The following is a 17,766-nucleotide window of genomic DNA, read 5'->3' as shown; positions in this document are numbered from 1 at the left end:
CTGACGGACAAGGAAACGGAGCTTGGGTGTTCACGTGCCAGCTGGCAGAGTCCAGGGGGAGAGGCGATGTGCTGGAACTGTTTGTCAAATCCTTCTGTGTGTAAGTAAAAATGAAAATGAGAACTGGAGTAAAATCCACAAACTCCCCTAGAGGTGGAAACGTGGAAAGGAAGTCCGTGCCGCCCAGCAGGGCGATCAGAGGATAATGGCACCACTGGGCTTTGAGGCACTCAACGTGGATCTCCGTGGCGTGAGCTGCCGAGCTAGGTGCGTCTTTCATGTGTCCACACTCACCTTTGCTGAGGCCTCCCAGAGGACTGTGATTCCCCCAGGGTCAGCCTCTGTCTTAGTTCTCTTTGAATCTGGAACACCAGGTAAACCACCCACTTCTCTGCCCGATTCCGCCGCCCCTCCGCAAATCTTCGAGAACTGAATGAGCGCACACAGGCACCTCTCCTTTCAAATGAAGCTCCTTCCTCTCCTCTTCCCTAACTCCCCAAAGGGCATCACCCACGTCTTTCTCTCCTTTTCCCCAGGAGCCCCAGGAATGATTCTGGGACACAAGTGTTTCCCTGTTGCTTCACCCCATGCCCGGTTTCCGACTTTGGTTGATGGTCTCATAGGATCGATGTGAGGTTCAAAAGAAGTAAGAGCCGTGGTGATGCTTCACACCTCTCCCGAAACTATGCACACTCTCAGGGAAAGTTACCTGTCCCCATCTCCGCCATCACTGTGGTCAGCACCAGGTCGCTTCGTCTTGCACCTGCCCTCAGCTCGTCTTTCTCTCTCATCTAAGCTACAGCCAGAGGTCCCCCACCTGCTTCCCTAAATTCGGGGCTTCTCCCTTATTCTGCCCACCACACCTGGAAACATGAGAGTGGTCTTCAACCACAGAATCTACTCCTTTCTTGGGGAAAAAACAAACAAACAAACAAGATGAAACAAAACTCCTGGGCCTCCTGTTGCCAACTAATGTCGTGATCCAAGCCATTTACTGCACCGTTGCATAGAAAAGAAAAATCCATTTTGCTTGCAGCCTCTTGTGGAAAAACACCACAGATTCATGCGCATTTGTCTCAGAGCACTAGGTTTCAAACTCTTTGTCCACCGTCTACCAGTGAGGGATACATTTTACTCCTCAGTCAGGAAACATATGAACCAAATGGTGCTCATGTTTATCAGAGATACACTTCGATGTTGTCTCTACTGTTCTGTCTTCTCCTCTTCTATATGATTCTTTATCCTTTCCTAAAACACACTCATGTGACCCACTAAATTTTCCTTGAGATTCACTAAGGGTTTGTGACCCACAGTTTGAATAGTGCAGTCTTGGAAGGAAGACGGAATAGAGGAAGGGGCAGTCAGGAAGAAAAGAACAAAAATGTCAATGTGGAAAACTTGTAGTTGTTCTTTGCTTTGGCTCCTAGGGCCCTGGGAAGGTGGATGGGGCATTGTTTCTGTAGGGCCACAGAAAGGAACCAAGGTTGACCTTGGCCTAGGTACCTAATCCCTTCTCGGTCCAGAGCCCAACTGTGGACGGCCAGCCAGGAGGCTTCCTTGTGCTGCTTCACTGCTCTCTCTCTCTCTCTCTCTCTCTGTCTCTCAATACCAAGCTAGGCATACAGCCCGGAGGAGGTAGATATGTGGGGCTTTAGCTTCTCAAGAGGTAGAAGCCTTTAACGAAGGCTGCAGTATCATGTCAGAGGTAGTCCATGTCCTCTAGGACTTCCTAGTCAGTCAATAGAGAAAACACAGATCCATCAGTTATATGGAAAGAAAGAGCAGTGGATGGCATTTATCCACGATACCATTGGTGACACTTAGAGATACGAGCTGTCTCGTCTACCTAGTCCAGCAAAAGCTGGGAATGACAGAGCGGTTTCTCTGCAGGCTCCTCTGTCATTTTCTTCTTAGATGCTCTCCTCCGCATCCCCGGGCATAGACCATGTCAAGTTCTCCCATGTAGGCCGCTGTATGATTCTGTTCTGCTGCTGAGTGACCAGCCCGCATGATAGCAAGTGGTTCTTCAAGCCATAGGCTCTGTGCCTTTGTAGTCATAAGTGGTTTGCTTTATGTTCTCAGACCATAGTTTTCTATCCAAGGTCTTGTCCCTACTGGTCACGTATACACGTGACCATGTTTTATATATCTTTTATATATATATCTTTGTTGGAGCGGCAACTATCGTTACACAAGGCTTTAGCATCTTGAACAAAGCTTTTGTCACTGCAGTTTCTGAAATACTCTGGCACCTTTCAAGGGTTTGAAGACTACACTATTCTCTCTGTCGGGATCATGACCCAAAAGTAAACCTGATAATTACAAAGAATGTCTCATCCCTGAAATATGAATAGGAGCTCCCATTTTTGCTCTTTTTCTTTGTTTCCCCCGGGGGGAAACAAAGGCAGGTAGGTATTAACTGAAATTAAATACTAAGTGCTTTTAAACCAATCAGGCTTTCCAGATCATTTGAAATGAAGTCCTCAGGATGATTTCCAAATTGAATTAGTGGGTGTTTATAAAATTGTTACAAAGGGAAAGCTCTGAAAAAGTAGTTTTGGGGGTCTTCACTTAAGATAGGAGTGAACAGACTGCAGCCCAAAGGCCAAATCTAGTCCACTGTCTATTTTTATAAATAAAGTTTTATTAAAATACAGCCACCCCCATTTGTTGCTGTATTGTCTAAGGTTGTTTCAGTGCTACTGCAGAAGAGTGGAATAGTTTTGGCAGAGACCGTATGGCCCACAAAGCTGAAGATATTTACAATCTAGACCTTTACAGAAATGGCTTGTTGGCCTCTGAGTTAAGAGATTAATATTAATTTGATATAGTAATTCAGTTATTATCTATGTAGTTGATCAAGCATACCATTCTCTTCATTTCAGTGTCTTCACTATCTTTATTTTGCAAGTGTTTTTTTAATGATCAGACCTTTGCAACTCTCAATGTTTTGAGTGTTCGTTGTGTTTATGCCTTTTTAAAAAAGATTTTATTTATTTATTTGACAGAAAGAGAGAGCGAGGGAGAGCATGAGCAGGGGAGAGGGGCAGAAGGAGAGGGAGAAGCAGGCTCCCAGCTGAGCAGGGAGCCCGATGCAGGGCTCAAACCCAGGACCCTGAGATCCTGACCCGAGCCAAAGATAGATGCTTAACTGACTGAGCCGCCCAGATGTCCTTAAGTGTTATATAGTATATGCATATTTTATTTCTATTATAAACACTCAAATATAAGCCATATTATATTCATATTATATTATACAATATAATTCTATTATATTCACTTATAATTCACTTATAATTCAATTACCCTCCTTATCATAGATCCCACCCAATGTACAAACATTCTGACTTTCCAGGGATGTCTTTTGTAGGGATGCCTGGCAATACCTGTCAAGGCTGGTGCTCATATAAGTAGAAAAACACATCCCACAGCAGAGTTTCGGATTATCCACTGTTAAGATGCTTTGGCTGCAAATTACAGAAACCCAACCCAAAGTGGCTTAACTAATAAAGAGACTGATTATATTGCTTTACAAGGAGCCCGTAGATAGACTAGTTTTAGGACTTGGGAATTTCTTCTTGGCCATCATGCGTGGGTCACTCTGTTCTTTGGCTGGCTTCCCTCGTCACAAAATGACTGCAGCGGCCCCCGGTGTCCCAGCCTCTATAGCAGCACAAAGAAGCAGAGAAGCAGGGACTCTTCATCAGGTATCTTTTGAATAATAGAGGGGTGTTTCCCTGCGGCTTCCCAGTAGATTTCCCTCCCTTCCCTATCCCCAGAATGGCAACGTCTGCCAGTGCCCAAACCCACAGGAACAAGCAGAAAGAAATCACTGGAATTGGTTGGACCTCAGATTCCTTTCCTGAGCCTGGGCTGAGTACTCACCCCAGGCTGCGTATGTGACCACTGGGAGGGTGAGCACCTAGCAAATCAGGGAAAGAAAAAAAATTGGTGGGGAACATAGTAGGGTAAAGGTGGATTTAGATTAGAAACTATCGGTATACATAACGGCAACGTCATCCGTCATTGCAAAGAAGCAATAGGAAGGAAGCCATTCTTCGGTCTCATGTATTTGCTTTGGTGTCTAGCATGGGCCTTGGCATAGATCTGTGGCTCAGGAAATAGGTGAGAAATTGAAGGCAATGGATTTAGAATTCAATCAGAGCACATTTATTTATACAGTGTTTTCCGTGTTGTGAAGAATGATTTCCCATGTCTCAAAGAATAATCAAAAGCAAGGATGGAAAAAGAAAGGATGAAGACCCTAATACTTTTCCTCTAATTACGTCATTGGTCCGGTAACTGCCTTTGTGAGAGCTGTTTTCATGGGAGCAACTGGCAGAAATTTGGAAGCATTCCCAAGGCTTAAAGTTTATGACTTAAAGATATTTGATTCTCTTCTTACGTGTTCACTATAAAACAGCAGCTGTCAAAAGAAAGTCTGTAGCATTGGCCCCTTACGCTGATCAAAAATCAGACCGTGTGTAGACCCTTGTCTGTCTACCTTTTCAACTTGAACTACAAGCTTTGGCTTTAAAACAAGTCATGATGAAACAACTTCTTTAATTTGGAGTTTAATTTCCTTAACAATCCAGGGCATTTCTTTGGGATAAGTGATCTTTGTCTTTTTGTTTTCCTGCCTGCTTTCGTTCCCTTATGCTCCAGGAAAGAAACATGGCTTAAGGAAAAGACCTGCCAAAAGCCATTTCTCTTGCTCTGATATTTGGAAACTTCTGTCTCTGCAAATATAATGCCTACCTAGGCTAAGTTAAAAGCATTGGTTTTGATTTAAGGAATATGCTGTAAGAAATGCAAGTTAGGATGCCTGGAAGACAAAAGAACAGCAGGGCTGCTCCTTTGGAACATGGGCTTATAGCTTTTTATTGTCTTTACTCACAGCATTTAAATATGGAAAAATGACAGCAAGTAAAAGATCCTTCTAGGGCATAATTTGATCATGGCTGGTTATTACAGCAAGCAGTGATTATGAATGATTATGAAGAATGCCTGGTTAAGGAGAAACCATCGTTGAGCTTTTCAAACCCATGGAGTCCCAGCCATGTGATAAGCTTCCCTACCTTGCGTTTTGATAGAATAACAAGATGTGAGCAACACATCAAATATCTCGGTGATTTTCTGTAATAGAAAAACACCTGCTTTGAGGCTCAAAAATCTACAAGGTGTTTTTTTTTTTCCCTCTTAAGGAAAAATTTCAGAACAGAGTACTTTGCCAAAATAATTTACACAAAGCGGAGAAGGCTTCTTAGCATTTAATTTAACGGGAAGCATGGTGACCTCCAAGAGCTGACTCCCTTTACAACAGTGAGAGAGACTCACAGAATGTTCTTGTTTTCTGACCGCAGCTTTGCTAATTTCACCACCACTTCAACATGTAAACTGCGAGGATTAGTACATTTCACAAGTACTTTGTGGAGCCTCCGCTCTAAGGAGAGGCATCTGTATTGCTTAAGAATGCCATAAATATTTTCTTCCCTGAGAAACATAGACACTTTGGAAACAGATTTTGCAAAATCTAACCCACAGGGTGCTAGCAGGCTAAAGAAACAATGCTTAATTCATTGGGGTTCACACCAAGAAAAATTACTCAATCACCGTGTTTCTACTTGCCTCCTATTACAATCAAGGTTAATGGAAGAACTGCTAGGGAGAAGGTGATATAAAAACGGAAACTTTGACCTTTGAACTTGATTAAATAACCAACAGTCTATAGCATGGAAGATTTCTTAAAACCTGAAAAAATATATAATCAGATCCAAACTTGACCCAACAGTGGGACACGTTTGGGCTTGAATACATTGTTTGCCATGATTTCCATGTAGACTGTTTTCTTCCAGAATTCTAACTTGTCACTCTCTTGAGCCCTAGATCCCGCTAAAGAAACTGTGGGGGTTAGTAAGCTTCTCGTCTTTTTTCCCCAATAGAGTGCTTGTTTGATAAAGGGTTGGATTACCAGGAATAAGAGGCTTAGGATAAGAAAGGACCTCCTAGACTAAATAGTCACCATGTCATGTAGTGGAGGGAACCCCCACCAAAATTCAAAGGCCCCTGAGAGGCCTCACCTCGTCCTTTAAGAGTGAACGCGAACGTTAGCCTTCTCAAGCAGAGTTGGAGACACAGCCTTCTCACTTCTGACCTGCCACTTGCTAGATGCCTCCGCTGAAATGTTTCTTCATTTCACTTTCGTGAGTTTTCCATGTATCTGTCTTTGGCACTAAACTCTGTGTCCGTTCACCTGGGTTCATAGCGCCAAGCTCCGTGTCCCCTACAGCATGGGCTGTATCGGTGTCGGATGGAGGGATGGATGGAGCAGGGATGGATCAATGTATGGGGGACGAGCCCGCTTTCTGGGGGGACAGCGCTGTTTCAACAGATAACTGGTACAGTATAAATCATATTCCCATGCCAAGGAGATCCGTCACATTCTGTGGCACAGTATCCGGGGACAGAGAATATTTGTTTGCACACCGAGGCCAGAACGCTGTTTCGGCTCCTCTCCTGAACCTCTACAGTGAATCCCAGTTCAGCTTTCAGACTGCAGCATCGCACTGGCCACATCGGGTCCCCTATCCTGGGCTTGCTGCCGCATTTCCTGCCGAGAAGTAGAGGTGTCCGTTTTCCTGCTAGCTACCTCCCCCTTTTTATCAGGACTACCCTCCCTTCTGTTTCTCCAGATGGACTTTGAAAAGGCAACTCAAAGCAGTAGGGACAATTTCAAGTCCATCCCACTGAGGATGGCGATGGCAGTAACAACTGTCCCCAACCCACCCAGCCGCCTTTTCCTGGGATGGGTCTTTGCCTGGCGTTTTGTCATCAGTCCTGCCAGGCTTTCAATATTGACTTAAACACACCAGATGAACTTATACCACTGAGATGAATCACTGGAAAACACTAGATGTGGAGTATGGGTGCAAGGAATGGCCTTCAGGTGCCAGGACCACTAATAATAACGTAACTTCTTTGACAAACCTTCCTGTCCCAAACTGGAAAGAAAGTATCTGATTTAGTCTTTTTCTTGCTTTCGATTTAGAAGTCTGTGGCCTGAGAGCCCTCAAAAGGGGAGGCGGATGAGACTAAAGGATGAGTTTGAGTTTTAGTGAGGGATAAAACATAGTTTTAGCAAACATTTTGATAAGACATGCACATCCATTGTGCAGCTTGCCTTATCCACGTTCCTTCATGTAATTTAAACACTGTATTTCGGTTCATCAGAACAGTCATGGGAACTTGAAAAGGAAACAGATGTATATACATATCCGTGTTCTTGGAGGCAAACGATCAAGCAACAAGTCTGGATAACTTACGCAGAAAAGGGATTTAGGGAACCTAAGAAATAGGAGGGATCATGGGACACTCTAATCCGCCACCTATGAAAATATCACCAGCGCCATAACAACACGTGGTCGAACCTCTCATCTGCCCACTCCCTTTCCAGGAAACGTGCTACACCAGAATGGCAGGCATAACAGATGCTTTACATTGGCCCAGACCCCTGGTTTCTTCCAGATCAGAGAGATGTGACTAGGAAGATTATTTCAGGAGTTCCAGCCAGGTCAGAAACTCTGACTTGGGAGTCACCTTCTCGCCATGAAGTTGAGCTCTACGACCTGTGTGTTTCCGAGGACCCCCGTGAGCCGTGAGAGCCTCCACCTTCTCGTGTGTGTGACAGATGAGGCCTCAGCCTTTGCTTGAATTCGTGCAGTACCGGGGCGAAAGGGTTTTTTTTAAAACATCAACACGACTGCTTTATTCTAGAATAATTTTAGATTTATAGAAAAGTTATAAAGACAGTTACAGAGTTCCCTTCTACCCCTCAGCCAGTCTTCTTTAATGACCTTGTGCCCTATGTAACCTTGGTACACTTATCACTACAAAGGACCCAACATCGATACGTTGCTATCAGCCAAACTTCAGACTTTGATCCGATTTTACCAGTTTCCCCACGAAATATCCTTTCTCTGACCCAACATCCTATCTACGATATGCCATGCACTTGGCCGGGCATCTTTTTTGTTTTTCTTTTCTTTTCTCTCTTTTTTGAAAATAGTAAACATTTCTGATCTCACACAGTTTCCGGGACTATCACAGCCCGGCTGCTCTGGTTTAGGTTCTGATCTGTGAGGTTTGCCGTCAAGCTCAGCTGGGGCCGCAGTCATCTGAAGGGTTGACTGGGGCAGGAGAATCGGTGGCCCGGCCCACTCACAGGGCTGCTGGCGAGAGACCCCATGTCCCCACCGCATAGCCCTTTTCATAGCACTGCTCATGACGTGGCTTCCCCCAGAGTGAGGGATTCGAGACAGAAAGAGCAGCGAAGACAGAAGCCACTGTGAGCAGTGCTTTCTTTTTTCTTTTCTTTTCTTTTTTTGGGGGGGTGGGTGGGGTGAAGCAGCTCATTCCATTGCTGAACAGCTCCATTTGCTGAGAAAACAGCCTTCCTGTAATCTCCTCCTGGATCCGTGCTCTGGCCAGTGGAGGGCTGGCCAGGAAGTCTCTCCATCCACCATGTTTAGTCCTCAAAAGAAAAAAAGAAAAAAGAACTAGTGTCCCCTGAGTCTTCCCCACCTGCCAAAGACACACTTATGCATCCATTCAGACAACCGGTCATCATCAAATGCGGTTCCGCACCTGACCTAAACAAGGGTGAGATGCTTCATACAGAGAAACGGAAGACTGTTTATTCAAAGAACCTGCTCTATTCCCCTATCTGTAGACAGGAATCTGGTAGAAAGATAGCCATAGGCAGACTTGCCTTTCTTTCCAAATTGAAAGAAATTGTTATTCAACTGGATACGTAAAAGCTCAACACTTTATAAACATTTTTTATTGTTCTGCCTCAAACAGAAACAGAGATTGGGTATGGGTCGAGCATTGTGATAACTGGGAAAATGTGACTCTTCTGGAGTTGGGTGTCACATGGCTGGAGCCTATAGCTGTCCTCTAGGTAGAGTTATGCACAGATCAGGGCTTCTCAACCAGAGTGATTTTGTCCCCGCAGGACATTTGGCGACATCCAGAGACATACATTACTGGTTTTCACCACAGGGACTGGGTGGGCTCTCTGGCATCCGGAAATTGAGCCCAGGGATGCTTCTAGATATCCTACTGTGCACAGGACAGTTCCTCCCAGCAAAGAGTTACCAGCCCCCAGCATCGCTAGATGCAAGTCGAGTGGTTAGGTGCCATCTCTTAAGGGCCACTTCCCGTTCGGCCACCAAGTGTCTCTTTTATAGCATTTTCCCTTCCCTTTTCACTGAGCTCCCCTCGCTGCCTGTGAACTCCTTCAGTTTGCCTTCTCTGAGAGTCTAGGTTTCTGGTCCAAGTCAACAGCAAGGCAGCTGGGGTTGAGAAAAGTAAGGGAAGTGGTGCCAAAAGACATTCTTTCAAACTTCCCTCAGCAGGAATTTTCTGGAGATTGGAAACAAGCTAGAACCTTCCTATGAGGCTAGGATGGAGTACAAACTCCAAGACTTGCCAGGTGTGCTGTGGCCCAGGGTCACTTATCCATGCTGACCTGGGGTGAGTGTGAGGACTGTCTCATGAAGTGAAAAAGAGAATGTTTGTATCTGTTGTAAATAGCTAAGCATTTTTTAAATTGTAGGCCACTATTCACAAAGATCACATTTTTTTTCCCCTATAAGGAGGCTTCAAGATAATGTTTGGAATCTTGGAATTTGAAGTACACATTATCTTTGTGGGACTATGTGAACTCTCATGCTGGTGGGAATACAAATGAGCAAACCTACCTGGAAAATGTTTGATGTTACCTAGTAGAGGCCAAGATTGCATACGTGCTAGCCTGACAACACAGCTTGTACATATCTCTCCCCAGAACAGTGGCTTTTAGATTTCAGTGGGAACTAGCCCCTGGTGGGCTGGGGAAAGCACACATTGTGGGGCCCCACCCCAGAGTTCCTGAGTCAGTAGCTTTGGGGTTGGACCATAGAATTTGCAGCTCTACAGAGTTTCCAGGCACTACCGATGCCAGTGGTCCCAGAGCCACATTCCAAGAACCACTGTCTGAGAGAGGGTCTTGGACATGGACATAGCAAGACATGCACAACATTTCTCAAAGACATTGGTCCTGAGAGTCTCGAGCTAAAAACAACTCAAATTTCCAGTGAACCATGGTATATTCGTACCAGAAAGCAGTATACAGCCACCTGAATGAGTGATCCGCAGCTACCTGCCTCCACGGGATGAATTTCCAAAGTGTTGATGAATGGCATAAAAGAGGCAGGAGAGAATACCTACACTGTGACTCCATCGAGGGGATCCCAAAAGTTGGAAAATAAACTGTATCCTTTATAAATGCATCTGTAGATGGTAAAACTACGAAGAAAAACAAATGCTTGATTATTGCAAATACCAGACCAGTGATCACCTGGGGGGGAAAAGTCGGGAGACACACAGGGGGCTTGGGCATGAGCGGTGGTCGACCTCTGAACTTGGCTGTTGTGGTGTGGGATTTGGCCTCTTGTTATTTATTGAAACTGCACATTTGTAGTTATTCACATCTTTATATATGCTACAGCTTCCAATTAAAAAGAAGTTTTAAAAAAACTATCTTTAAAGAAAATGTCCCCTATCGTATCTCTCTGTGTGCTGGTTCTTTGACAACTTGCTTGAATTTTAGGATCTGCCCACTGGTTATACGAAAACGAAGTCTCTTTAGCTTTACTGTATAGTTTAGTTATTCTTCTATTTGGTTATTATTCTTTAGTCAATGATTAAAATGAAGGAATGATGGAATGTTATTAAAGAAATATACCCTTGTTACAGTCAGAGACGCATGGAGATGTGAAATGATGAACAGTGTTAACAAAGTAAAAGTCCTGTCCTGTTTGGAGAATGGGATTTGAGTCTTGTGTTGTTAGTATACTTATTGTCATATATTTTATAATAAGTTATGGGTAGGCCATTTAAATAATCATCATCTAGACACTGGAGATAAGAACATACCCATAGGGAGAGGTGGCTGTCTCTTCGCCGCATTACAAGTGACTTACTCTTGCCCCCCTGTACAAATCTCATGGCTGTAAGGGTGCAGGCTCTTACGAACTATGTCCATTTTGTGGGAGGAGAGGCATTCTTGCAATATTTCTTTGCTTTTTGAAAGAAGAGGAATTGTCTGTGTCTGTTGATTATACTGTGATATCTTTTGCCTCCAAAAGTCTGGAGAGAAGAATTGGGAACATCTGCAGCCCCACGAGGATCCTGGGAATGCTCATTTCTGGTTAAGCATGTGCATGCTGTCTTTTTCTGATATCAGCGTTTGGCTTTGAAATTTTATTGGGCTGAGTCTCCTTCTGGACTATACTTTTGAGTGTATCCTGTAAAAAAAAAAAAAAAAAAATTCTAAATCCTCCTTTTAAACCCAAGTTTCCTTGCAGCATGGGCTGCATTTCCCCTACTTGACCTCGGTGTGGATTCCCGAGGTGTGCCTCCCACACGTTAGGTTGACGGTTGTGTAATCTTGAAACACATTCTTGCCATGATGACTGGCAACGTTTTCCGATGACATCCCAGGAATTTGATTGCAGCTGCCTACTGATATGAGTGGTATCTTTATTATTTGGAGAGTTAGCCAGACATGCTACATACGTTTGTTGCAAGTGCAAGATGCTGGAAGGGGTATATCCTTTACTTACTGTAGTGAAAACTTTGAAATGACCCAAATGTCCATTTAGTGGGGGGATGGTTAATAAAACTACAGTACAGACACAGAGATCTACAGAGAAAGTAAATCTGAATTCATGCCTATGAGTCAGGGTTCCCATGAGGCATTTGATGTACAACGTTTCAGCAAGTCTCACAACAACCTCATGAAATTCCCATTTTATAGACGAAGACGCAGAGACTTGTCCCATGTCACACAGTTAGTAAATGGTGCAGCAATAGTTAGATCTGACTTCTCTAGACTCCCAAACTCATCTCATTATCCAGTTACATTGTACCAGCTTATAAATGTCAAAATCATATGTCCTGTTGACTTTCCTCTCGTGGAGATTTGATTCAAGATGACATTAGTTTGCATAAATATGAAAAATAGAAAGAGACCCATTTAATAGCAACAGAAGACATATCTAAGTGTCAACACTCAATTAATTCTGAAGGAGGTACGTTTCCTGTACTTTCATGATTGAAACAAAATTTGAGAGCATACATCAAGGTTCTCGTTGCGTGCACTATCAAGTCAGGGATTTCTGTGTATTTTCAGAGCCATTATTCTGCCTAAAATGTCCAATTAGGAGCGAAGTAAGTGAGAAGTCATGCTTTTGCTCAAATGTAGGTATTGATGGTATAAGATACCACATGTATGCTTCTGTTTACAACTTTTCTTTCTTTTAATACTTACAGATGGACAGAAGAGAAAGAAATCTTTGCGAAAGAAACTGGATTCACTAGGAAAGGAGAAAAACAAAGACAGAGGTAAGGTACAGAATGAACTAGAGCCGAGGCATCTTCCATGGAGCATAATGGTTGAATTTGGTGGAGTTTTTGAATTGCATAGATTTATGCGGTTCGACTCTATTATGCAAACTGGATTTCTACAATGGAATGTCATTAAGGCCTGTTTTGGTCTACTCTTTTGTGTTTGAGTGGCCCTGTACTGAATTGATGAATTCAACTGGTTTGAGCAAAGTGTGACTTGGGCCAAGTTTATGGTTCCAATCATGATGCTGGCCAATCAGCAGCGCATAAGAAGACCCTGGGTTGAGTAGCCATGGACAGCATCTCTAACGCTAACCAGCTGTCTGGCAAGGCCAGATCGTTAGGCAGGGCTAGTTGAACGAGAAAAAGTTTGGATTTGCCTACCATGGCTACTGGAAAGAAACAGTCTCCTCTTCGTGGACTACAGGAGATGGGCCATTCTCAGCATTTTTCTGTCCGATCACAGCATGCTTATTTTTTGCCCTATATGTTTTGGGAATTGTTGACTCTGTCCATACTGGTTTGTGTCCCCCTCTATGTCTATTTAGGGAACTGACACATTAGCCACTCTTTCAGAGGTATTTATGGTCATTTTAAACTAATATTCATTGAGCCTGCATAATGGGCACCTGGGCCCCATTAGTGCAGTACAACTCTCTGTGGCTTGTTTGTATGGTCCCATATGAAATGACTGCTGAGTGGTGTGGTTGTGTGAATGTATTTCCATTTTATGTGACATAATGAATGAGTGTTGAGTGAGCTGAGCCATATGTCTCACCTTGAAGTTCTTTTCCATAATGATTGAATTTCTGCTTGAAAAATTATGAAAGGCAGTCAAACCGAAGGTATAAAAATAAATGCACTATGGTCAGTACTGGACAAGACCTAGTCCACACCATTGATCCCCGACTCTGCACCCATGTTGTGAACTGTGCCTAAAGTATCATGACATTTGGTTCTCCGGACTAAAAGGAGATAAAGAATTTAAAAGAATGGGAAGTCAGTGTTTTACTTCCCTTAGAGCATGATTTCTCAACCTGGGTCTATTGACATTTTAGACTGGATAATTCTTTTTTTTTTTAATTATATATTCATGAGAGAGAGAGAGGGACAGAGAGAGAATGAGTGGGAAGAGGGGCAGAAGGAGAGAAAATTCTCAAGCAGATTCTCCACCAACCACAGAGCGCTACACAGGGCTCCATCCCAGGACCCCAAGATCATGACCTGAGTCAAAATCAAGAGTCGGCTGCTTGACCGACTGAGCCACCCAGGCACCCCCAGACTGGATAATTCTTTGTTATGGAGGCTGTCCTGTTCACCGTGTGAGTTGGTTAGTGGCATCTCTGGTCCCTACCACTGGATGCCAGTAGCACCGCACCCAACCACAATATCTCCACACATTTCAAGTGTATGCCTCGGACTAGAGAAAGGGAGTTGAAAATGTGAATGATCCCTACCTCTCGCTGCCAAATCTACTGCCGGAATGATCAAGGCAAAGGGCATTAGCTCTTGTCCAGCTACCTATCGCTGTGTGATTGATTGTTTTCTAGTTCATCGGTCCGTATGTTCTTACCCTTCTTTGTAAATGAAAATTAGTAATCAGGGTAGCTTTTTCACATGAGACCCTTACTCATCCTATTCCTGCCATCCATCACCTTTACCTCACTAGATTAGAGAAATTCTTAGTGTTTATTGAGAGGATTAAAGGAGCCACTCAGACTGGCATTAGTAATGTGTATCTTTGAAGTTGGTTTACTCTAGGCTGATGTTACTGATCTGAGGACTGAATCCTCATAATGGAGACTTTTGGTGATTCTTCCGAACTGCCCATTCAGGCTAGACCAAGCAGAACGAGATGATTGAGATCCCCCAGCAGAGAGAGATGCGTGTGTGCTCACTTAGGTTACAAAACAACAGGTAGCGAGGATGTGAATGAGCAGAGAAGGGCGGGCCAGGGGAGGTGATTGACCAATGTGTACTGGGCCATTATACATTTTACAGACCTTATTGTATTTACATATTACATAAGCTCAGGGAAAACTTGGCGGTGTTCTGGAAGGCTGTACAGGTTGCTGGCTGGGGAAAAGGAAGGCAGGTTCTGGTGGTCCAGAGAAAAGACACATCGCCCAACCAACTAAATTAGGGAAAAAGATCAGGCTTCGGGGCACTTGGGTGGCTCAGCGGGTTAAGCCTCTGCCTTCAGCTCAGGTCATGATCTCAGGGTCCTGGGATCGAGCCTCGCATCGGGCTCTCTGCTCAGCGGGTAGCCTGCTTCCTCCATCTCTCTGCCTGCCTCTCTGCCTTACCTGTGATCTCTCTCTCTCTCTATGTCAAATAAATAACTAAAATCTTTAAAAAAAATATATCGAGCTTCATAGCAAAAGAGGTTCGCTTTTTTTTTTTTTTTTCTCTTTTAAAGTAGCTCTGATGTTTAAAAAGATGTCCTGGGCTTAAGTGAAACTTAATCACCGGGCATCTCTTCGGAACAGAGAGTCCTGTCTGTGCACTCACATCCATTCCACGGTTGCCCTGGGAAGCAAGGCAGGAGGGGTCAGCGTGCTGGTCTTGCCGAGCTGTAATGGTTCACATGATTTTCTTGCACTTGAACATTAACATTGGGGTTCCTAACAGCTGCACATGTGGAAAATGATAATCACTGGAGTCCAAAAGTAAAAGAAGGAAAACAGGAAGCTCTCAGTGACCTCTTGGGTTAGGGCATCTAAAAATAAGTAGGAGCAGCTTTTTAGAATCCAATTGGTCTCCCAATAAAGAGTGATTCATTAAGTGTTTGATATGCTGCTGGATTAATTGATTCAATCAGAATGAATCACGTCCTGTATTTTATTTAATTGCCTTGACATCAGACACAGCAAATCACATGACACTCCCGTGTCCCCCCTGCCACTTAAGCCAGTGCCTGCATGACTCTTGAATTCCGAATGGAAACAAATTCAAGATGGATGCTGGGTAGGAAAACATATTTTCATCCAGAAGAGTTCCAAGCCCTTAATTTCTCTTAGTTAAATTACTTGGCAACCAAAAGCACTTTTTAAACTTCCAGAACTTCAGCAAATTTCTTTCATGGGTCCAAAAGAAACCACTTTTGGGGAAGTGATTTTAAAATAGCCACTTCATTCCAGTTCGTGTGGTTCCTAGTCGGAGCGCAGGGGCAATAGGTTTTACTGCGGCATATGTCTGGGAGATAGGCCCCCACTTCACAGGACATTTCAGATTAATATATCTGCCACCTATTTATTGACATGAAACCTGGGGAGAATTCAGGTCTGGCACATTCCTTTAGGCGGCAATAGTATCATGCCATGTTTTATTGTTCCGAGTATGTTACTACACTCCAGCTATGACTTAGCACTGGATGGGAATAGTTGATACAATTTTATTTTGCATCACATTAAATAGCAGGATACAAATCAAGTATCAGTTATCACTATGTAGAAATTCTCAAAGAGAATGTATCGAATGCTGTCTTTGGGTGCTGTTAGGGGAGTGCGAACCCAAGAGAGAATAGGGAGGGGCCCCCTCACGCTGGACTGTGTGAGCCCCCCACGGTGTTTGGTCTGTATGCTGAGAACGTTGAGACGCCATCAAAGTGCACTAAGGAGGGTGCCTCCTAGTGGTGTGTTTTAAGAGCTCGCCACCCTGCAGTGTGGAACATGAACTTGGGGTGGGGGGGTAAGATAAGAGTGGAGGGAGGAAGCCTGATTCTTGAGGCGAATCCCTTCTGGAGAGGACAAAGGCCAGGATGGGACCAAGGGAGTGAGTGGAAAAGGTGACATGCAGGAGGAAATTAAGGGGAGAGGAGATGGTCAAGGTGATGGAAGATGGGGAATTAGATGGGCCATTTAGGTAGCCATCCAAGCTGCCGAGAGTGATGGTAGCCTGGGGGTCTGACCGCTAGTCAGTCAGTGCCAAGAGAAGAGAGCAATGGGCAGGAGACAAAGGAGCCTTGTGATATCTGGTTTCTGCCACACAGTGAGAAGGTGCAGATCTAGAAATGGCAGTAGGGAGCAGAGGATGGCTGCTACCTCCTGACCCCGCCGTTCACGGGCTGGGAGAGTGCACAGTTGCTGCTAATGAGTGCAGCAGGAGAAGCAGTCTCCTTGGTGAACACGTACTGTAGATTAGAACACGATACACACTGTCCCTGGCCCCAGAACACTGAGTCTTGGGAAATGTCCATCTGGTTTTAAAAACCTATTATCAACTGTATTAGCCACTATCAACACAGAGTCTCCAGGGGTTTTTTTCCCCCGAGAGAAGAGCTTTGAACCCACAGATAAGCATGTATGCCCAATGTTTTATTTACACATGAGGAGTCTATTTGCTAAAGTCTATTTGCTAAGTAGACTTGCAATGATTCCTAAATTTCACAATAGCCACATTTTGAGAAGCAGTCACAGTCAAGGAATCCAGCCTAGAATTTTCCAGAGTCTAGACACTGCAGCACAAGTTTAGGGCATAGGGAGGCCTCCTTTCTGAAGCTTGTAAGGGTTCTCGAGAGAAAGCAACAAGAAACAAGTGACCACATCAAAACTCTAACAATAAACTCAGCTAGGAAAGAAAGCCCATTAGGGAAAAATAAAAATCTGTTAGCAGGTCATCTCTTGAGTGAGAATCAAAGAGAAAGAAAAGTCAGAAAGAACGACTTCGTGTGTCCCATCTATTTAATTTGTGTCAGTTATTCCCATTTGCAGGGAGAGTGGCAGACTTTGGGACATTGAAAATGACAGGTACCAAAGGGCACCAGTTTTCTTCTTTTTTCTAGGGATATTAGAAACTCTAAGTGAGTGCAGTTGGTTTTCCTCACATGGCAAAACTGGCTAAGAGAAGAATCAGTAGTCCCCATCTCCTGTGACAACGCGGAAGCGAGTGTGCCTACGTCACTCAATACATTTATCGTTGTCCTTTCTGCTGTTGTCACCCCCCCACACACACACAGTTTTTGTGTAGTCCCCATAGCTGTCAGCCTTGGCATCCGCATGTTTCTAGACTCTCCCCGGGTTTTCTGAAGCAAGACTCTTTGCTTCTTCCCATACACAAGAGAGCACTGACTTACACCATGTATCCTGGGGTGCGTGGCACGTGGACTGCTCTTCTAATTGTGCTAGTAGAGAAGATGGCCTTTTAGCAATAGTGAGTATCAGATCTTGTTATGCCGTCTACACCGATCACTCAAAAACATGCCGAAATTTTGGTTTGCGTTATTATCGTATGCCACCTTGTTTGTCTATCAAGAATGGTAAGCATCTTCCGAAAATCCCCCAAATGCTGACATTTTGATTTTTCACTTCAAAACAG

The 17,766-nt window shown here is 44.0% G+C and overlaps 1 protein-coding gene across 5 annotated transcripts in view; it reads left to right on the top strand.

The window, feature by feature from the left end:
* The window catches only part of ARHGAP6 (Rho GTPase activating protein 6), a 479,046-nt gene that overhangs the window by 411,014 nt on the left and 50,266 nt on the right, over positions 1-17,766 (top strand). For all 5 annotated transcript variants that reach the window (XM_059157791.1, XM_059157790.1, XM_059157789.1 and 2 more), the window contains exon 3: positions 12,376-12,447. In XM_059157791.1, the coding sequence (XP_059013774.1) occupies positions 12,376-12,447 (72 nt within the window). The remainder of the gene's footprint in view (positions 1-12,375; positions 12,448-17,766) is intronic.

This window comes from Mustela lutreola, chromosome X, assembly GCF_030435805.1.
Source record: "Mustela lutreola isolate mMusLut2 chromosome X, mMusLut2.pri, whole genome shotgun sequence".
Lineage (NCBI taxonomy): Eukaryota > Metazoa > Chordata > Mammalia > Carnivora > Mustelidae > Mustela > Mustela lutreola.
Note: the sequence above shows the minus strand (reverse complement) of the source record. Positions and strands in the feature narration are given on the sequence as shown.